The following is a 23,096-nucleotide window of genomic DNA, read 5'->3' on the forward strand; positions in this document are numbered from 1 at the left end:
CGATGTCCTCTGCAGCCCGTTCTCCCTGCTCCTTCTGTGCCGGCTGATTACTGTCGCGCATATTCATTATGCGCGACACAGCCGACCCGGAAGCAGCTGCTGCGGGGGTCAGCGCCGGCTGGATGCTGCGTCGCGGGAGCGATCAGCACCATGGACAGCGGGAGCGGGCGCAGGTGAGTTGATTTCTAAGTGCAATCACGGGCCACGGAGAACGGAGCCCGGATTGCACTTAGACAACCCACGTGTGCCGTGATTCACAGCACACGCAGGAACATGTGCGTGTTTTACACGCCAGTGAAAAACGTCACTGTTTTTCACTGACGTGTGAAACGGGCCTTAGGGTACCTTCACACTTTAGCGATGCAGCAGCTATCCGACCAGCGATCTGACCTGGTCAGGATCGCTGCTGCATCGCTACATGGTCGCTGGTGAGCTGTCGAACAGGCAAATCTCACCAGCGACCAGCCCCCAGGCAGCAGCGACGTGCAAGCGATGCTGCGCTTGCACGGAGCCGGCATCTGGAAGCTGCGGACACTGGTAACTAAGGTAAACATCGGATATGGTTACCCGATGTTTACCTTAGTTACCAGCTCACACCGCTAAACTTAGCGTGTGCAGGGAGCAGGAGCTGGCACTGGCAGCGTGAGAGCTGCGGAGGCTGGTAACGAAGGTATATATCGGGTAACCACCTTGGCTACCCGATGTTTACCTTGGTTACAGCTTACTGCAGGCTGTCAGACGCCGGTGACTCGCCCACCCCAGGGCTATGGGACACCCGGTGCCGGGCCGGACTAGTCCGGGGGACGTCAGTGGTGGCGTGGCCCGACTCCGTGGCCCTGGTGGGTGTCAGTTTAAATATGGCTGGTGACTTGGGGTTTGAATAAAGTTTGTGTTCGTGACGCCACCTGTGGTATGCGGCTATTAAGCCGCCGCTGCTGTGTGAGGCCTCTGGGGTGATGTTATGGCAGCAATGGTGGTACTTCTCCCCACAGGTGGAGCGGTGCCCCGGGGCACAGTTGGTGCTCGTGAGAGTCTATGGTGTAATGGAAGGCTAAGCAGATAAAATAACAGAGACCACTCCAAGGGTGCAGTTTCAAGTTCTTTACTCACACGTCCTGGTATGTGCACACTGGTGCCCTCAGACAACTGGAACCCACTGTCAGGGACCTCCGCCATTTCTGGGTGATTCTTGGAGTAAATACCGGTACCCTTCTCTCTAAGGTGTCTCTGTCTTCAGCTGTCTTCCTAAGCCTAGCTCTTTTAGGATGAACCTGCTCGGCCTCCACTACAGCCTCCAGGCTGGGGGGTCACCTGTCGGATGATTCTCCCTTTTCTAGAGGTTCTGCTGTGGGCTGTGGCCCGGGGAGTTTACAACTTTCCCTGGGCCTCGGTTTTTACTGTTTGGAGATGATTTTGCACTCCTCCGGTTTCTAGGGACCGTCCCCTGTTGCAGCTTGATCCCTCCACCGATGTTCCTGTGGAACAGGCCACCACAGCTCTACAGCTATCCGTGGCCCTGGAATCCCTTCTTCTCTCTGCTTGGTGTCACCTGGACCCTCTGAGTCCCAGGATCTTCACCAGGAAGCGTCTCTTTCTTCTTCTCAGCTCCTGACTGACTTGGAGCTCTCTTTCCTTCTCTCCTCCTTGCCTGCCTCCTGCAGGCCTCCTCCTCCTTCCCCACTCTCTCTCCTTCTTCTGTTGCTTTCTTTCTCTGTTGCGGACACTCTGAGCTCACAGAGCTCCTTTCTCTTTCACAGCTACATGCTGTCTCCTCACTCTCTCACTCTCTGAGGTAAACTGAAACTAACTTGACCTTCCTTTCTCTGACTGCTCTCTGGTGGCTCCTCCCACCTCCCCAGTTGCTAAGCTGTACCCTATAGGAGCAGGGATGGGTCTTACGGCCCCTCCCAGCATGCAGCATGGGAGGGTAACTGCCACTGTCCCTGGTCCCAGTATGTACCTAACAATGGGTGTTGTGTAGATTTACCAGGGGACCGGTGTTCACTCCTTTCCTCACCCAGAATGGGGCATCACACCGCTGGATGGGGTGCAATGTCCTGTGGCGACGGAAGCCTCAGGGGCGCCACACCGGCTCCTGCTCCCTGCACATTCAGGATTGTTGCTCTCTCGCTGTCACACACAGCGATGTGTGCTTCACAGCGGGAGAGCAACAATAAAAAAAACGAACCAACACTGTGTGTAACGAGCAGCGATCTCACAGCAGGGGCCAGATCGCTGCTCAGTGTCACACACAGCGAGATCGCTAATGAGGTCACAAAAAACGTGACTCAGCAGCGATCTCGCTGTGTGTGAAGTACCCCTAAGCGTAGTCCATGTCCTGATCAATCTGTAATGCTCACTGCTTCAGATGGTAAAGTGGCAAGCAGCCATGAACCACTGGACCACAGGGAGAAGCCAGGTTTTCCCTTTAGTGGGATGAGCTTCACTAAGCGCCCACCGCGAGGCAGATGCCAGTGCCAGGACAGCGACTGGGTCTGTGGTTGCTGACCCTCAGGGCAGGGACAGACACTTGGACAAACAGGCAGAGTCACTAGTGCAGCAAGGACCATCTTTAAGAGAAGGGCGACCTTAATCTTTACAGTTCGGGTTCGCTCATCCCTAACTATAACATTATATAAGAAGAATCAGTATTAACTCTTGATTGCCAGAGGGGAAATGCAAAGAATTTGATATAATTTATACAATATGATTTTCTGGATTTTATTTTGGATATTCTATCTCTCACTGTTAAAATTAACCTACCCTTAAAATTATAGACTGTTCATGTCTTTGTCAGTGGGCAAACAAAATCAGCAAGGGATCAAATAATTATTTCCTTCATTGTATATAGGATAATGAAATCCATCTGACCCATCATAAAATACACCAAACCTAGTTAGCCAGACATAAAGAGAAGTTCAATGTGCGTTTCGCATGTTTGTAGTTTTGCTTTTTCAGGGGGATGGTACATCCTACTGTACGTTACTTCTTTGGGCCCACTATATATACAGCCCTCATCCTACAGTACATTGCTTCTCTCAGACCCCTGTATATATAGCCCCATCCTGCAGTACATTTCTCCTCTCAGCCTCATGTATATACAACCCCATCCTGCAGTATACCGTTTATCTCAGCCCTATTCTACAGTATATTGCTCCTCTCAGTCCACTGTATGTACAGCCGCCATCCTTCAGTATATTGCTTCTCTCAGACCCCTGAATATATAGTCCCCAAACTACAGTACATCACTCTTCTTGGCCCACTGTACATACAGCCCCATCCTGCAGTATATCACTTGTCTCATTACCTGTATATACAACCCCGATTCAGCAGTATATTGCTTCTCTCACCTCCTGTATATACATACTCTATCCTGCTGTACTCTGCTGCTTTTGGCCCACTATATATACTGCCCCCATCCTAAAGGACATTGCTTCTCTCAGCCTCCTGTATATGCAGTCCCCAACCTGCAGTACATTGCTCTTCTTGGCCTCTGTATATACAGTCTAATCCTGCAGAATACCTCTTCTCTGAGACTCCTATATACACAATTCCCATTCTGCAGTGTATTGCTCCTATCAGCCCCCTATATATACCGATCCCATCCTGCTGTACATTGCTGCTCTTGGCCCACTATACATACAGCTCCCATCTTACAGTACATGGCTCCACTCAGCCCACTGTATATAAAGTTCCCATACTATAGTATATTATTTATCTTTACCCCTCTATATACAGCCTCCATCCAGCAGTATATTGCTCCTTTCAACACCCGTTGAATACAGCCCCATCATGCAGTATATTGTTCCCCTTGGCCTCCCTTATACACAGTCTCATCTTGCTGTGCCTAAGAGACCTGTGCTCATCTCCAGCAGTTAACAAGAAGCATCTTCAGACGCACACATCGTGTTGTTGCGTGTGTGCATACTCCAAATTTTGTCGTGGCAAAATAATTAAAGTAACAGCGCCACTAAAACATGCGGAAACCATGCAGCCGTAAACAAGTGCTATCCTAGTAACTGTTTTGGGCCGCCTGATGCTTTTGTACCTTGCATTAAATCATCTGCATCTCAATCACAATCTGTTAAATGAACCACGCCTCATGCATCCTACGGTGATTTAAAAGTCAATGCTACTGAAGTACCAGGGAACCATGGAGCCCTAAACAATTACTAGGAGACTAGCCTGGGGGGTATCTGCCCCTCTGACCAGCCCACCCCAGTTCATAGCTAATTTTCCGATGAAATGCGAAATTCCAGTATATTGTACAAGCATTCAAGTTCTACATATAAAATGTAAAACAATAGAAAAAGTTGAAATTATCGCCTTTTCAAGAAAACCGTCAAAATATATATATTGTAAAGGGGCCCTAAGTAACCAACCAAAGCAAATAAACCTCCCCCCAAAGAAAAGAAGCTAAATCTTTATTAAATATATATTAAAAGACAAAAAAGAGTGCTATGTAAAATACACATTTTCAATGCCTGTACTGGTGTACTCGCGCTATTCTTCACCTCTTCCCTGGCAGGGACATCATCAATCTCACCTTCTCAGCTGCCCACATCTGACAGCCCCCTCCCCTGCTAATGCTGCCAACTCCTGGGGCCTGTGCACGCTGCTCAGGCCTCCTGGTAGTGTCCTCATAAAAGGGCAGTATGCCCTAACTAGCAGCAACTCTCAGCCTATGTCCGAGAGGCATCAGGTATTTAAGGCACCTTCCCCTTAAGGGAGATGCCTGGGCAACGTGTTCCTAGTCTTGCTGGGTCTCATGTCCCTTTGTGCTGCCGCTGCTGTTATTGCTCTGTGTGCTGTATTACAGAAGCTCTTCTGTGTTCCAGTGCATGACAACTTCGCTGCTGCTGTAACTATCCATACCTACTACTGCTGCTGCAATTGTGCACACCGGCCACTCCTACGTTACCGGCTGCCAATCTCGGCCTCCGCTGTTGCAACTGCCCATCTCATCAGCTGCAACTACCTCTCTCAGCCTCTGCTACTGCAACTACCTGTCTCGACCGAACCTACAATACTGATTGTTGCTCCTACTATCAGAGACTATTGGTGTATATACTCATGGCACCAGCTGCCGATTTTCCCCTGGGGCTGCCCTTGTTGGCTACCTACCAGCATGTTAGCCTAGCTCCACTTCCAGTGGCTTTAGTGAAGACTCAGTAGATGTTCAGGTTCACTCCTCCAGGTCAATCACTGTTCCTTTGGTCAAATAGATCTTGATATTGTTTGTATACCTTCCATTTTTTTTCCACCATTCTTCTTGAGTGATGTAACTCTTTTATTTTTCAGGCAATATGGTCATGTGAGGGCTCGTTTTTTCGCTGAACGAGCTGTACTTTTAAACTAAACCATGAGTTTTACCATATAGTGTACTGGAAAATGGCATTGTTATTGAGATATTTTATTCACTGTGTTCCCTATATGGTAAAACTGATGTGTCGGTGTGATGTCTCAGGTCGGTGCAAATTCGTAGACATGAAACATGTATAGATTTACTTTTATCTAAGGGGTTAAAAAAATCAGAGTTTTTCCGAAAAAAGTGGTATACGTTTTGCACCATTTTCCACGACCTGTAGCGTTCCCATTTTTTGGGATCTATGGCTCAGTGATGGCTTATTTTTTGCGTCTCAAACAGACGTTCTTAAGCATACCATTTTTGCGCAAATGCTACATTTTGATTGCCTATTATTGCATTTAGCGCAAAATTTGTGGCGACCAAAAAACATATTTTTGGCATTTGGAATTTTCTTTGCCGCTACGCCATTTACCAATCAGGTTAATTGATTTTATATTTTCATAGATCGAGCATTTCTGAAAGTGGCAATACCAAATGTGTGTGTATTTTTTGTTTTTGTAACCTTTTAATTTTCAATGGGGTGAATTCGGGGTGATTTTAACTTTTGGGGTTTTTTTTTATTTTTTTAAAACTTTTTTGTTAAACTTTTTTTTTATTTTACTAGGTCCCCTAGGGGACTATAACGATCAGTGGTCTGATCGCTCATTCATTTCTGCTGATCAGAGCAGCACCGCTCAGACCGGGAGAAATGATCATCTCTTGTATTAAGCAGCACTCAACTGTTTCTTACAGGACCTGAGTCATGTGAGCACAAGAGTCATCACATGACCTTGTGCTACCATGGCAACCACTGGATTCACATGATCACGTCACGTGACTTCCGGTATTGGCCTGTGAGTAAAGTTATAGCGCGATCGCTATAACTTAAGATTACGGCTCATAGTCGTTAATGGGTCAATAGACAAAAAGGAGCACTAAATAAGATACACATAGAGTATAGAACAAGTGGTGTACTCTATGATAGCCACCTAGAAACAAAAAAATCAATGATGAATATTAGATATTAAAGAGAACCTACCACCAGGATTGTGTTATATGAAGTAAAGTCAGTGCCATACAGGCATTATGATGCTGAATCCAGGCGTACCTGCTGTAGAAAGAGCGGATGCTTGGTCGCTGAAATATCTGTAATTAAAGTTCCAGAAATGCACTGCATTTTTAATGGTGCCAGAATCCGTGCATGCACCTTGATCTCTGGCACCAATTTATTGAAGATACTGCGGTGAAGACTATGAGAGTCAGGGGCGCGTGTGCAGATGTAAAGAAAAAATAAATTGAGCCACATGCTGATGCCGCTCATAGTCCTCTCTGCAGTGTCTTCAATAAAGTGGTGCCGGAGATCACGGTATGCACATGTGCGGGCTGGCCACATGGCCTAAGGGTGTATTATCACTTGATAGCCCTAAAGCGGGCTTTACACGCTACGACATTGCTCAAGCGATCTCGTTGGGGTCACGGAATTAGTGACGCACATCCGGTCGCTTTAGCGATGCCGCTGCGTGTGACACCGATGATTTTGCATCGTTGCAAAAACGTGCAAAATCGCTCTCCGGTGACACGGGGGTCCATTCTCAAATATCGTTACTGCAGTAGTAACGATGTTGTTCCTCGTTCCTGCAGCAGCACACATCGCTCCGTGTGACACCGCAGGATCGAGGAAGCTCTCCTTACCTGCCTCCCGACCGCTATGAGGAAGGAAGGAGGTGGGCGGGATGTTACGTCCCGCTCATCTCCGCCATTCCGCTTCTATCGAGCATTGGTTCAGTGACGCTTAGTGACGTCGCTGTGACGCTGAACGAACCGCCCCCTTAGAAAGGAGGCGGTTTGCCAGTCACAGCGACGTCGCCGGGCAGGTAAGTCTGTGTGACGGGTCCGGGCGATGTTGTGCAGCACGGGCAGCGATTTGCCCGTGTCGCACAACCGATGGGGGCGGGTACCCACACTAGCGATATCGGTACCGATATCGCAGCATGTAAAGCGGCCTTGAGGCTATGTGCCCGTGGATATTTCTGCAGGTTTGTACGCAGGTTTACCGTAACTGCTGTCTGGAGTCCGCAGCTATCCATTGCTGCGGTATATGTGCGGAGTTGTTGCGGTAAACCTGTGGGACAAGTGAGGAAATATCTGTGGAATTCCCTTCCTGTATCTCCATAGTGGAGGAGCGGGAATTCCGCAGATATTTCTGCAGGAATAATTGACATGCAGTTACGTGCTGCTGCGGAAAATCCACAGCATATACCGCACCAAATCCCATAGGATAACATGGGGAGTGTCTGTACTTGCTAGAACCTGTGGATTTATCTAGAAAATCCAGGTAAATCCGCAGGTACGTTGTCCCGTGGGCGCATAGCCTAATAATCCCTACGTTACCGGGGTGATTGGCACCTTAAATATAGCGATATGGATACTTAAACTGTAATGCCCTGCACATGAGGTAAGAGACAAACTGAACCAGAATAATGATAATATTTATTCATTTATATAGCGCTATTAATTCCATAGCGCTTTACATACATTGGCAACACTGTCCCCATTGGGGCTCACAATCTATATTCCCTATCGGTATGTTTTTGGAGTGTGGGAGGAAATCAGAGAACCTGGAGGAAACCCAAGCAAACACGGGGAGAGCATACAAACTCCTTGCAGATGGTGTCCTTAGTGTGACTAGAACCCAGGACCCAAGTTCTGCAAGACTGCAGTGCTAACCACTGAGCCACCACAAGACTGCAGTGCTAACCACTGAGCCACCACAAGACTGCAGTGCTAACCACTGAGCCACCACAAGACTGCAGTGCTAACCACTGAGCCACCACAAGACTGCAGTGCTAACCACTGAGCCACCACAAGACTGCAGTGCTAACTACTGAGCCACCACAAGACTGCAGTGCTAACCACTGAGCCCCCACAAGACTGCAGTGCCAACCACTGAGCCCCCACAAGACTGCAGTGCTAACCACTGAGCCACCACAAGATTGCAGTGCTAACCACTGAGCCACCACAAGACTGCAGTGCTAACCACTGAGCCACCGTGCCGCCCAAATATACTACATTTCTAATTGGAGGGATTTGCTAATATTATTCAATATTAATTATTTATTAATGAAATAATAATATTATATTATTATTATTATTATTCCTACTACATATTGGGATAGGATCTTAGAGATGTGAATACCCCTTTAAGGTAGGTGAATACCCCTTTAAGGAAGGGGCATTACTCAAATAAAAAAAAAATGAGTGTGAGAAATAATGATCCTGGCACAGGTGAGTGTTGCCACCCATACCAGCTCCTCAGTAAATCTCTGCCATTTTCTTTTGCACCTCATTTTGTGAAATTGCAGTAAGAAATGTGGCTTGCAGTGACTGTGAGCTGAGGAGGAGGAGGAGGCCATGGAGGAGCTGTGAGGAGGAATGTCACTTCCTGCGCTGCTCATTCTCCCGGGTTTTAACTAGGAGTCGCACTACTCCATCTCTACAGATTGCTGAGGAGACTGAGGGAGGAACAGACTGAGGGGGGAGAGGAGCGCACGGAGCCGGAGCCTCATTCTGCAGCCGCACACTCCGGGAGAAGTGCGCTGTGATATCACAGTTATAGCCTAGTCCACCGAGGCGGCGGCGGTGCGCTGTGCTGCGGCAGCGCCTGGACACTCCGGAGGCAGACATTGCTGGGGAGTCCGACAGCAACAAGTGAGCGAGCTGCGCAACTTTCTCCTGTGTCTCTGGTGTCACCCGCACAGCCTTACTGGGGAATCATGAGGAATATGTGGATACTACTAAGCTTTGCCCTGCTGGCCCTGGTGTCTGCGGAGACGGTGAGTGCCTTCGGCTTTTTACTCAATGCTACTTTATTCTTTGCTCCTGTTTACAGCAACATTCTTGAGTCTGGAAACTACAAGTCCCAGGATGCAGGCTGCCAAGGCATGCTGGGAGTTGTAGTTTCAGAAATAACCCACAGGCTGAAGTGTGAGTGGGTTAATGTGCAGCTGAGGAGCAAATGTTGCAGAAAGTTTCCTGCTACTTTCTATTTGGAAATAAATAGTTTGTAACAAATTCTTGGACGATGATAAAAAGTCACTATCTGCAATCTGCTGTAACAAATGGCTACAGGGTCTCTTATGGATGGGCTCAGTAAAGAGTATAATGTCATTTAGGATGGTGGAAAAAGTGCAAAATTTTACTAGTGGAATATATATTTTATATATACATACATACTGTATATATGTATGTGTTGTTGGATCATACAGCGGAGTTTTGGTCACTTGTTTAGGATTTTGCTTTGTGACATTGGATTTTAATGTTTAGGATTCTTTAATAGGATTTCTCTTTTCCCACATCCAATCATTTTTCATAAGGATTTGATTATATTTTACCAGTTTAGGTTTCTTTACAGGATTGCGATGCATTCAATCAGCATGGGATTATTAGGATTGCTCCTAGTCTTCTACGATCCATTTCGGATTATTGGGATTGCTCCCAGTCTCATATGATCCGTATGGGATTATTAGGATTGCTCCCAGTCTTATATGATCCGTATGGGATTATTGGGATTGTTCCCAGTCTCGTACGATCCGTATGGGATTATTGGGATTGTTCCCAGTCTCGTACGATCCGTATGAGATTATTGGGATTGCTCCCAGTCTCGTACGATCCGTATGAGATTATTGGGATTGCTCCCAGTCTCGTACGATCCGTTTGGGATTGCTCCCAGTCTCGTACGATCCGTTTGGGATTGCTCCCAGTCTCGTACGATCCGTTTGGGATTGCTCCCAGTCTCGTACGATCCGTTTGGGATTGCTCCCAGTCTCGTACGATCCGTTTGGGATTAGAATTTCTCCTGCCGTGTACAATTGTCTGGGATAGTATTTTGATATTTTTCTCTAGCTTGTATCTAATCATTTGGGCATCAAATAGCAGGAATTAAATTTGATCCCGTAAGTAATAATGTCACTGATCAGAGGTCTAAACGCAACAATTGTCGTCATCGTTTGTTACGTGTGGAAAGTAACCCAACCCTAATGGTAAATGAAAGTGGTTATGTGACATCAGCCGGGGGAACAATGGCTGGAATTAGGCTGATTCGGGTCTCACTCAGTAAATGTAGACTCGACTGTAGAATCTGTTTCCTATAATCAGAAGACAGCCCATAGATAAGTGGCAGAGATACAATTAGCCTTTAATATTCCCATTTGGATTCTCACCCCCCCCCCCCCCCCCCCCCTTCTCTCAGTAATCTGTCGTATCAATATAAAGTTTATATTGTGTGGCTGGAGACCACACTGACCCCCTGGTTTTTACTGTCTGGAGCCTCAAATCCCAAACTTGGGTGCAATTACTGCAGAGGGGTGACCCCCACGTCTCTAGGGGCCACTTTTGATCTCTTTACTAGGTAGCACATTGTATGATCATAGCACTGAGGGTACTTTTAATGTCGTTTATTTGAGTGGGGGGCACTTGACATATTAACATTTATCGACGATCAATTTTCTATGATCAAAAACCTCCATCCAAGTACATAAAAAAATTCTTGTGGGGTTGATCCAGATCGCCATGATCCGAAGTCGTGGAATTGTAAATGCCAAAAGTGAAATAAATTCCGAAAAGGTTATTAGGATGTAAATATTCTGGATTAGGCTGATGACTGATCCTATACACACGTATTTCATGGTGTTGGAGGGGGGTCCCTTTAAGAGCTGTTAAAAGTTTCAGTAACTTATGGTTGGAAGAATTAAGCCCCCCTAGTGCTTCAGCTGTGTTTATGATATCCAGCGCCCCTCCCCCGCTTCCTGCTGGAGCCTCATCCACTCCAGATCCCCCCCTTTGTTGACAGAGCCTGCAGACCAGTGCACTCTGAAAACTTGTTTGGAGAGTCCCAGTCTGTAATGGGGAGGGGGGATTTGCTGCAGCTTTTTCTGCTGTTTATGTTTCGGGTGGGTTTTTCCTGCAGATTTGGTTACAAATGCCCTGGATAGACTGTTATTGCTAGTGCTTACCAGGAGGAAATCTGAATTATTTTATTATATTATATTATATTATTTATTTTTTTTATTTTTTTTTATTTTATTTTTTTTGCTCTTTTATGGGAATGTCATCTCAGTCCCCAGGGCAGTTGTGAACATTTTCCTACAGACATAAATCTTAAGGAATTTTTATTTTATTTTTAACCCATTTGTTTATAGGAAAGAAAAGCACAGATCGCACTAGAATGTTGACTGCAGGGTCCTGCCCTGGAGTGCGCACTGTCTAGACTGCAGAGAGCTCGTGAAACCCGCCAAACTGCTGCTCCGGACGAAACTATACTTATTTTTTGTCGACGTACTGGATCCTGGATTCCATTCTTCTATGGCGACGCTGCGGCTGACGGGCTATTTTGCCATTGTTTTTTCTGGGTAGTCCCCAGATGGACACGCGCGTGTGAGCGTCAGCTCACCAGATATCCTCGGATCTCATGCGTGTCCAGTGGGTTCATGGACCACCACTTCTCTCCATTAGATTAGGATGTGTTCATCTACCTGACAGCTGTGCACATGGACACCACATCAGCACCTCCTTACCTTCCAACATGAAAGTGAGGGGGGCTGCAGAATCCCTTTAACTTTTAGAGATCTTAGAATAAAACCATTTTTATGTATTTTTTTTTTTCTTAAAGCGCACCAATCACCAGGATTTTCCTATATAACTTAAACCCAGTGCTATACTGGCACTGTCAGGCTGATTCTATACATACCTTTAGGCTATGTGCCCGTGGATATATCCGCAGGTTTGTCTGCAGATTTCCCGCAGCTGCTCCCCGGAATCCGCAGCTATACATTGCTGCGGGTTCCGAGCATTTTTGTTGTGGTAAACCTGCGGGACAAGTGCGGAAACACCTGCGGAATACAATAAACAACACCACGCTCTCGCCAGTACCCAAAGTTCGCTGCCTCGGAGTGACCTTTGACTCTGCCTTATCCTTCATACCACACATCCAGTCCCTCACCACCTCCTGCCGTCTTCAACTCAAAAATATTTCCAGAATCCGCCCTTTCCTCAATTTGCAATCTACTAAAATGCTAGTGCATGCCCTCATAATCTCCCGCCTCGACTACTGTAACATCCTCCTCTGTGGCCTCCCTGCCAACACGCTCGCCCCTCTCCAGTCCATCCTTAACTCTGCTGCCCGACTTATCCACCTCTCTCCTCAATACCACCCCGCTTCTCCCCTCTGCATGTCCCTCCACTGGCTTCCAATCTTCCACCGTATCCAATTCAAACTTCTAACACTGACCTACAAAGCTGTGCATAATCTTTCCCCTCCGTACATCTCCGAACTACTCTCCCACTACACTCCAACACGTCACCTCCGGTCCTCCCAAGATCTCCTCCTCTCCTCCTCTCTCATTCGCTCCTCACGCAACCGACTCCAAGACTTCTCCCGAGCATCCCCAGTCTCCTGGAACTCGCTGCCTCAACACGTCAGACTATCCCCTACCCTTGCAAACTTCAAACGGAACCTGAAAACTCATCTGTTCAGAAATGCCTACAATCTACAATGAACTCGCTGCCGCCCGACCACCGTGCGGAGCTGCCGCCCGACCACCGTGCGGAGCTGCCGCCCGACCACCGTGCGGAGCCGCCGCCTGACCTACACCCCACCTATTGTCTCCTCCCCATAATCCTATAGAATGTAAGCCCGCAAGGGTAGGGCCCTCTTCCCTCTGTACTAGTCTGTCTACTGTAACTTGTATACGTATTTTGTATGTAACCCCCTTCTCATGTACAGCACCATGGAATTAATGGTGCTCTATAAATAAATAATAATAATAATAATAATAATAATTCCCGCCCTGTATCTCCATAGTGGAGGAGCGGGAATTCCGCAGATATTTCCGCATGAATAATTGACATGCAGTTACGTGCTGCTGCGGGACATCCACAGCCTCACATACTGCACCATCGATACAGCACTCCCCAAATCCCATAGGATAACATGGGGAGCGTCTGTACTTGTGCAATTTCAAACCTGCGGATTTATCTGGAAAATCCAGATAAATCTGTAGGTTTTCCGTGGCAAAATCCACGGGTACGTTGTCCCGTGGGCACATAGCCTTAGTGGTCAGCCAGTATCTAATGGTTTAGAAACACAAACAAGTAAAGTTTGTAAATTGAGCAGCTTTTTGATTGGCAGCAGCTGCCGATCAGCTGATAGCTGGCATGGGTTTTCATAGTGATTCCTGCTCCCTGCCTGTTGATCCTCCCCCTGTTATTTATTATAGAAGTGTTTTACTAAGTGGCTAGAAGGACCTGTGCTGATGTCCTACTCATGTGACCAGAAGGGACAGGGCTTCAGCCAACATAGCTGATACAAGGAAGCAACATTATTTTTCTGTTGACTGAGGCCCTGCTCCTTCTGGTCACATGGGTATGACCTCAGCACAGGTCCTTCTAGCTACTTTTCTACTTTTAAAACACTTCTATAATAGAATTAGCATAAATAACAGGAGGAGGAACAACAGTCAGGATGCACAAATCACTATGAATACCCACCCCAGTTATCAGCTGATCGGCAGCTGCAGTGATTCAAAAAGCTGCTCCTTTTACAAACTTTACTTGCTTGTGTTTTAAAACCTATACATCCGAGCTGACAAAGGTATGATCAGTATGATAGTGCCAGTATAGCACTGGCTTTAGGTTATATAGGAAATTCCCGGTGACTGGTACGCTTTAAGAAACTAAATTAGAGTGTGCATTTTTTTTATTATTATTATTATTATTATTATTATTATTATTATTATTATTATTATTTATTATTATTAGGTGTGACTGTTTTAAGGCACCCTCACATGAATGTGTACAATGGACAAGTGCTTTTTTTTTTTTTTTTTTTTTTTTTTTTTTTTTTTTTTGGTAGCACTTGGACCAATGCTATTTAATGGATCACTGCTGATGCCCGATTTTTGACTGCCTAAATCAGTCAGTGAAAATATTTGCAGCATTCTTCTATTTGCGGCACAAATTGGATGCCACTCACCCATTCAAATCTGTGGGCTGCACTCTGGGGACATCTGAATGCAGTCCTGTTTCCGCCGATTTGTACAATGGAGAAGATGGAGAAATTTTGTTCCCCATCTTCTCACAGTTTGCTCCGATTTTTCTCTCATTCAAGAATCTGATCACGCTATGCTGAAACTTGGGGGTCCATCTATGATCAGAGTTTGATCCGAGTGTCCTTTATATAATTGATTTGATTCTCTCTATGACAGACTCTATGGTCGTTAACCACAGCCTAACTGCGATTAGAACAGAAATTCCAACGTTTGTGGAATTTTTGTAACTGTCGTATTTTCCTATCTATAGGGAAAGTTATGTAGGAAATCGGATTAAAAAAAATCTCAGCATTCCACAGTACTGAGGTGGGGGGAGGGGATGGGTGTTGTTCTGACTTTAGCGGCAGATTTATTTATTTATTTTAAATTAAATTTATTTTTTTAACAAGGGTTCTGGAAGCAATTGAGGGAAAATGAGATTTCTGAACAAAACCAGCTGCGCTCTTGGCTTCTATTACTGAAAACTCCTATTGACATCCACTGTGGAGACTTTTGGCTTCTCATAGTATAAAGCTGTATCGTTGGGGTACCGCCAGAAGGTGCGGCCAAAGCTCCGCCCACCGCGATGGCTAATCGCCACACAACTTTGTCAGTCTTGTAATCATTGACCCACCGCACGTGGTCAGATGTTTTGCCATCCTCTTTCTTTGTTAACTTTACCTACAATTATACATTTCATCCGAAGACCCCCATACACACTAGACTAAAGTTGAATGATCCCGCTGACTTCATCAGGGTTAGCAAACCATCTGATGTAAATGCTTCCACACCACATGATTGGGAAAGACGAATTGGACACTTCTTAGGCTACTTTCACACATCCGGTTTGAGCACTGCGGCTCAATCCGGCTGTGAAGCCTATGCAACGGATGCGGTGAAAACACCGCATCCTTTGCATAAGTTTTTTACATGCGGCCGGTCCGGTTTTTGCCGCTTGCGGCATGCTACTGAGTATGCGCAGTGGCAAAAACCGCATGCGGCGGCCGGATGCGGTTTTTGCCGCATCGTGCCGCATCCGGCATCCATAGGGATGCATTGGGAAAAGCGCCGCATCGGCCGGATGCGGCGCGATGCGGTTTTTTTTGCCGGAGCAAAAAACGTTGCAGGGAACGTTCCATCCGGCCGCCGCAACGGCTAAATCTGCCGCATGCGGCAAAAACCGGACCGAACGCAAGCCCATGCGGCACAATGCGGCACTAATTAAAGTCTATGCAGGAAAAACGCAACCGGCAGCAAAAAAAACCGGTTGCGGTTTTCCTGCAAAGTGCCGGATTGTGCTGCATTGCAAAAGCCGGAGGTGTGAAAGTAGCCTCACTTAATCTAATTACATCAGTTCTTGGGCAAAATGGGGTGAAGCCTTGTGCCCAACCATCGGTCATAAGAATGTTCATTCTTGACCATTGACCTGTGTAAGGCGGGGGACACGACTGTATGAAAATTCGTTCTGATTTTTCAACCAAAATTGGTCTTCTGCACTGGCCCATGGAATAACATTGGTCCGCGTGCTGTCTGTTTTGAATAAAGACAAACATGTTCGAAACACGTAAGGTCCACCTGTCTTTTCCATGGACTTTCTATGAAGTTTATATTGTTCTCATGGATTTACTTTTAATGTTCTAATAAATCTGGAATTTTAACCAATTGTTGGTGGTAATCTAACTTTTTCCTATTGCATCATTTATTTTTTTATGCATGGCATGCGGACTAAAAACATAGTCGTGTGAACCTGCCCTAAACATGGCAACAATCAATGAGCAAATGGCCATTTGTCAGTTGATGACATCCTTCATGAGGCCTAAAAGAAAAATTGGTGGATATGCTGTGGACAATATGCAGACTGGTGACAAATTGATTGTGCCCATACAGTTTTCATCTTCCCACCATGTTGAGTCGAGCACAGTAGAATTTCTTTGTCTGGTTCTTAAGGTACCGTCACACTAAACAACTTACCAGCGATCCCAACAACCATACAACCTGATAGGGATCGCTGGTAAGTTGCTAGGAGGTTGCTGATGAGAGGTCACACAGTCAGACGCTCCAGCGATCCCACCAGCAACCTGACCTGGCAGGGATCACTGGAGCATCGCTACACGGGTTGCTGGTGAGCTGTCACCAGCAACCAGTGTCCAGCCCCCAGCCATCAGCGACGCACTGAAGCGATGCTGCGCTTGGTAACTAAGGTAAATATCAGGTAACCAACCCGATATTTACCTTGGTTACCAGCGCACGCAGCTACACGTGCAGAGAGCAGGGAGCAGCGTACACTGCTTAGCGCTGGCTCCCTGCTCTAGTTACAGCACACATTGGGTTAATTACCCGATGTGTACTGCAGCTACATGTGCACAGAGCAGGAGCCGGCACTGACAGTGAGAGCTGCGGAGGCTGGTAACGAAGGTAAATATCGGGTAACCAAGGACAGGGCTTCTTGGTTACCCGCTGTTAACCGTGGTTACCAGCCTCCGCAGAAGCCGGCTCCTGCTGCCTGCACATTTTAGTTGTTGCTCTGTCGCTGTCACACACAGCGATGTGCGCTTCACAGCGGGAGAGCAACAACTAAAGAATGGCCCAGGCCATTCAGCAACAACCAACGACCTCACAGCAACATCACTAGCAACATCGCTGCTTCGTCACAAAAGTTGTTCTTTAGCAGCGATGTTGCTAGCGATGTTGCTTAGTGTGACGGGGCCTTTACTTTGGGCAGATGTCTGGATTTACGAAGTCTTCTACAAGGGGCAGTTAGTACATGGTATACTCAGATGCTCACTGGCTCTGTTGTCGTGGGCGGAGGAGGGGACGCCGCGCTCTCCCACTGCTCGGGTCTGGCTGCCGCGGCTGCTGCGGACTGCCGCTGCTCGGTGGCTCGAGCGATGGGCCGGATCCCGGGGACTCGAGCGGTGCTCCTCGCCCGTGAGTGAAAGGGGGTTTTTGGGTGCGGGGATTGTTTATTGTCCGTGACGCCACCCACGGTTGTGGTGATTTGTTGACACCACCGCTGCTCTGTATGGGGATCCCGGGAGGGATGGTATGGAGCAGCCAGTTGTTGTGTTGCCCCTCCGTGGGTAGGGGTTGGTGATCCCGGGGCCCAGTGATGAGATGGGAGATGCAGGGCTTGGTGGGCGCAGGGACGCGGGGGCAGCGCTGTGCCTTGCGGCACTGTGGTACTCACTCAGCCTGAGACGATGACACAGTTCTCGGTAAAACACACGGCTGGAAAGACTGTTCCCACGGACGGCTGCACTTGCTTTCCCCAGTAGGTGACGGTCCCTCTGTCCTGCACCTAAGTTGATAATAGTTGCGATGGGTTCCCACCGGTAACCCGCTCCCCGGCTTGGATATGGGCCGGAGGAGCCCTATTTTGCCCGCAGGTGCTGGCCCTGAGAAACTGGTGCCCTGGCGGTGGCGGTGTCTCTGTTACGGTTGGACTGTTGCCTTCAATTGGGACTTGGTTGTTGGGAGACAGACGTCCCCTTCACTGACGGATTTGGCAAATTTATGGCGACTCCTAGCCTTGCCGGGCTCCGAAAGGCCCCTGCCCTGGTGCTGACTGTTCTTCGTATACTGCTCCAGACCGCCGGGCCACCACCCGTCCGCGGTCCTTCCAGCAACCTCCGAGCAGTCTCCCCTGCAGACTATCACCGCCGTCTGCTGACCTTGCTGTCACTGTCCGGGGCACACACCCGGACCAACTTCAGGCTTTACTACTGTCACTCTTTACTCCTTTTCTCAAGCTCCTCTACCACTTCCTTCTACTTTCACTTCCCTAACTGTTCTCTTCCTCAGACTCTAGTCTGGCTTCAACTGCCTGGTTTCTCCCGCCTCCAGGGCTGTGTACTCCTCGGTGGGCGGAGCCAACCGCCTGGCCCACCCCCTGGTGTGAACACCAGCCCCTGGAGGAAGGCAACAAGGATTTTGGTAGCCTTGGTGTTCCTAACTGGGGTGTAGGGTGTGATGACCTGTGACCCCTGGCTTGCCCAGGGCGTCACACTGTCACCTCCACTTTTGTACATAAACTGCAGATCTAGATATAGTTTATCTCCATGAAAGTGAGCAAAAAATGCTCAAGGACTTCCATGGTGCTCTCTGAAACAATCCTTCCCATGTCTGCAGTTATCCTGAAGCTTCAGTAACGCCAGGGTCAGACGGCCGTATGGCACGGACGACGATTGCATCAAAATGCCCAAACTGGCCGTCGGCTCTCCTGACCAGAGCGTGAGTGTTACAAAGAAATATGATACTGTTGTGCTCGGGTCAGGAGAGCTGCCGGCCACTCTGAGCACGGTGATGCAATTGTCCTCCATATTCTTTGGCCATCTGACTCCGGCCTGAGAGAGAATTCAGACTACCGAGTACAGATATGAATTCCACGACTGACCGCGGGTCTCCTGACTCAAACGCGACAGCCACCACCGGTCTGAACTCATTCGGGCTGTGATCCTCTGTCTGAATTCAACACACAGTTTTACATCCGTGGTCTTTTTGAGTGGTGAGAAGCTGAAGATTTTTTTCAATTAAAAGTATCTAACCCCATTAGAGAATAGCGGTAATGTTTCCAATGCTATATTCACATGGACGTATCTTTTGGTGCTATTTTTACGGTATCGCACTTGTGTACAGTCGATTGTATCTCCAGTTAAATGCAACTAACGATTTCAGCTTGGGGCAAGTTTTACTTTGGGATAAAATCCAGGAATTCCAAAGTGTCTCCTCCCGTTATCATCCATTTTTGGGCAGCTGCAGAATGCTCGATGACATTGTGCAGTTTTATTCCAGCTTCATCCAGGAATTAATTTTTTAAAAACAAAAAGATTTAGGCTTGAAGGAAAAAAAAAAATTATGAAAAACTGCCTGTGTGAACCAGGCCATCTACCTACGAGTGAATGAAAATAGTGGCTCTTTCGATAAGCTGCTTTTTATTCTAATCTGTGGACTTTAGGATTAATGGCTCTTTAAGGCTGGTGCTAGTGTCTGACTTTTTTTTTTCTTCTTGAAATCTATTAAGAAGACATCTTTATTTTAAGGCGTTTGACTGGTTCCATTTTCAGTTTCTCATGCGGTTTTACTATTTTACAATTTTAATATTTCTGATGCATGAGAAACAAAGCTCCTATTAGTCCGAGTGGTTCCAGCTTGTTAAATATGGGACTTTGACATCTGTGCGACTGCAGCACCGCAGTCCAGGTCAGATTAGTGTGACCCATCTTCTTGGTCAACATTGCATTAGACAGTCTCTATGATGATCAGTTTGTTGTGTAACATTGTTTGTCAGGTACGTAAAATCATTAATGGTGGAGATGGCAATGTAGCCTTGATCCCCAATACCTAAATCTCTAGTATTAAACCATGGTGGGCCCTAAAGAAGTAGTGGAAAGTATAGGGCCGGAACCCAACCCTGTTGAGGGTGGAGGCCAAATCAGAAAAGGTCTGTGGAGCCTCTGTTAGGAGTCTCGACACAGAAAATAGCCAGATATCCCTCCGGGAAGGACCTAGCAAAAGAGTAACTCTCTTTTTTTAGGAGGGTGGAGGCTGGCAAGACTTTGGTTAGGGAGTGAGGTGACCCCAAGGGTGGTAGGTGGGGACTAGGGGACCATTGGGGCTTATATAGGGCAGCTTGGGGGTGGAGTATCCCTTTGGCCTGCGTTCCCCCGGGACAGTCCCACCCGCCCTCCCTATCAAGTGGTAGCAGGGTCATGGTGGCTGTTGGGGTGGGTCCTTGAAGTTGAAGTAAATCGTTACTGGGGGTTCATGAAGATATGGATCCCTTTAATTTGCCGATTTGGGTTGGTGGTCCGATGATTTGAGGGGGACCGCCGGCAATGGAATTTCGAGTCCCGTGATTTGTATTTATCCCGTCCCCTCCCCTTTCTGTTGGTGCTCCCAAGTTGGTGGTAACGGCTGGGAGTATGTGTGGTTCAGGTGGCAGGTGATGTTAATAAGGTTACTAGTTAATCAGCAGATTTTATGAGTTTTGAGGACCCCACCCAATCTAAGTTATTTTCTCCATGTGTATATGTTAAATAAAAGGCTGCTGATGCCTTTTCATCCAACTCTGTTGTCTGTGTTTATTTCATAGCCGTTAGGGGTAAGGGGACAGGAGAAGAGGTGTATGGATGGGTCACCGGAACTCAACTATACCAAAGTCAAGTACAATTCAATCTCAAAAGCTTGGAGAATTTACCATCATAGCTGTCTGTGAGGCAATGAACATGCTCTTCAGCCTCAATGCATGTCACTTTGTCTTTCACGTTGACTCCTCTTTGCCCAGTGGTCATATAACTCTGGCAGAGATTGTTGTGTATTGCTCTGCTGATATCATGTCAACTAGTCACTTGGTTCAGAGCCTCCAAAACATGGGCCTGTCAACAGGGCAACAACAAGTGTTCCACAACCATGCCATGGAAGTTTATTGGCAGAATCCTCTTTGGGAGCAGAGTGAGGCAAGATACAAAGCTGAGGGAGCAGATGAGCTCTGGTGGGTTTTGGAAGTGACATTTTCAGAAGGAATCTGAAGCTATCGAGGTCAGAGATAAATAACGAGGATAAAGTTATGCCCCATTAGTTGCAAATTACTAAGGTATTCTGCATTAGAAACGGGAAGAATATTCCTATACTACTGAGCACTAATAGGAGGCAACCGCGGTGCTCGTAATTCCTTACCAGAGAGCCAGAAGAACGCCTTGTGAATCTGTACGGGCTCCTTGCCTAGGGCTCTGGTGCATACATAAGTGCTAACATTGTTAGTCTTCATGAATGCAGCCCTAGGCAAGAAGTCTGTATGCAGGCACCAGACGTTCCTCCAGGAATGGAATTGTTTGGCCTTTCTTGCCAATGTACAGAAGACAATACGGTTTCTGGCACTTTGATGTGTCCGGTAGAGTTTGTGACTTCTTGACATGACGGCCCACAATGACAGTGTATTGCTCAGGTAGTACCCCACACCCAGTGATTTTATTAGGGTAAAGCGGGCTTTACCCGCTACGAGATTGCTACAGCTATCCCGTTGGGGTGACGGATTTTGTGACTCACATCCGGCCGCTGTAGCGATCTCGTTGTGTGTAACTCCTAAGAGCGATTTTGGATCGTTGCTAAAACATCCAAAATTGCTCCTCGTTGACATGGGGGTACATTCTGAAATATCGCTGCTGTCGCGTGGGCGAAGTTGGTCCTCGTCCCTGCGGCAGCACACATCGCTACGTGTGACGCCGCAGGAGCGAGGAACCTCACCTTACCTGCCACACGCCAGCAATGAGGAAGGAAGGAGGTGGGCGGGATGTTCGTCCCGCTCATCTCCGCCCCTCCGCTTTGATTATTCGGCCGCTTAGTGACGTCACGGTGACGTCGCTGTGACGCCGAACGTCCCTCCCCCAAGGGAGGGATTGTTCGGCAGTCACAGCGACGCCGACGACCAGGTAAGTGCGTGTGACGCTGCCGTAGCGATCACCAAATATCGACATAACGATAGGGACGGGTGCTATCACGCTCGCCATCGCTAGCATCGGCTAGCGATGTCGCAGCATCTAAAGCCCGCTTTAGTCTTTTATTCCTGTGTCTGTAGTACAGTCTAACTAAACACTTGGCTGATGGTTTGCCGCACAAATGAAAGGGGGATTTTCCTAGTTCTATAGAATGATTGATGACAAATACTTCGAAATTGCCATCACTTTGGTGGTGGACCGACCTCTGGAACATGCATCTCCTTTTTTTTTCCTTAGGACTGATGGAACACTGTTTTTGCCCTACCTTACCGTACGCCGGAGAAAAAGGCAGTGTGACCCCATTCAAGGGAATGAGGCTTTCTACAGGCTTAAAACGCCACTATGCATGGAAAACCATGTAAACCAACGTTGCTATTCTGACTCACGGATATGTAGAACGTGATGGCGCCTGGACTAGCCGTTTTCTTCCTGGACTATTCGTATTTGCTGTACTCCCGTTCAGATCTGTTTCTCAGATAGTTTTAACTGAGCCAGCCACAATCTTATTGTATGTAGTAAAACTGAAATGACAAAGGAGGGGGCGCAGATGGGGTCTTATCCGATATAACAGAATAAAATTAGGTGCACTAACCTGGTGCAGTTGTGTTAGACACAACCACTATAACCACGTGTTGCGGAAGGCTGCTGCAGAACCCAGGAGGATAGCGTTGGAGGATATGGAAGAAAAGGGTTAATCCGTGATGCCAGAAGATCACTGAAGAGCAATGGGGATTAGGATATTTGATTTTATTGTTCGATGTGTTTCGGAGCCATAGGATTCCTTCTTCAGGATCAAAAATCAATAATGTACAATAATGTAGCCCTTTTCTTCCATCTCTTCCAACACAAACTCATTGTGTTGAAGACTCCAGGAAAAGATGGGTGTTTAACTGAAAACTTGTATTGATGACATGTAGCAGGTAAAAAGCGTGAATCTTCTCAGAGAGCAAACAACATGTACATAAGATGGCTGGCACTAAACACTACATGGAGAAAAAGGGCGGGGAATGCTGACATCACAGAGCTACAGGGAGGAGGAAGGGACAAAATACAAGGATAGTCAAACCTTCTACCTAGGAACAGAATACAATACACAACAATGGAAACACTGATTCCCAAGTTGTGGGACATCTCGGTTGCGACCGCTTATTTTTCTCAGAACTCTTTTGGGTA

At 47.2% G+C, this 23,096-nt stretch overlaps 1 protein-coding gene across 1 annotated transcript in view; it reads left to right on the forward strand.

Moving 5' to 3' along the window:
- Positions 1-8,800: 8,800 nt before the first annotated feature.
- SDC2 (syndecan 2) overlaps positions 8,801-23,096 on the forward strand; it is a 127,331-nt gene continuing 113,035 nt past the window's right edge. Inside the window, exon 1 of the mRNA XM_075316233.1 lies at positions 8,801-9,180. Within this exon, the coding sequence (XP_075172348.1) occupies positions 9,121-9,180 (60 nt within the window). The 5' untranslated portion in view covers positions 8,801-9,120. The remainder of the gene's footprint in view (positions 9,181-23,096) is intronic.

The sequence above is a fragment of the Anomaloglossus baeobatrachus genome, chromosome 6 (genome assembly GCF_048569485.1).
Source record: "Anomaloglossus baeobatrachus isolate aAnoBae1 chromosome 6, aAnoBae1.hap1, whole genome shotgun sequence".
Lineage (NCBI taxonomy): Eukaryota > Metazoa > Chordata > Amphibia > Anura > Aromobatidae > Anomaloglossus > Anomaloglossus baeobatrachus.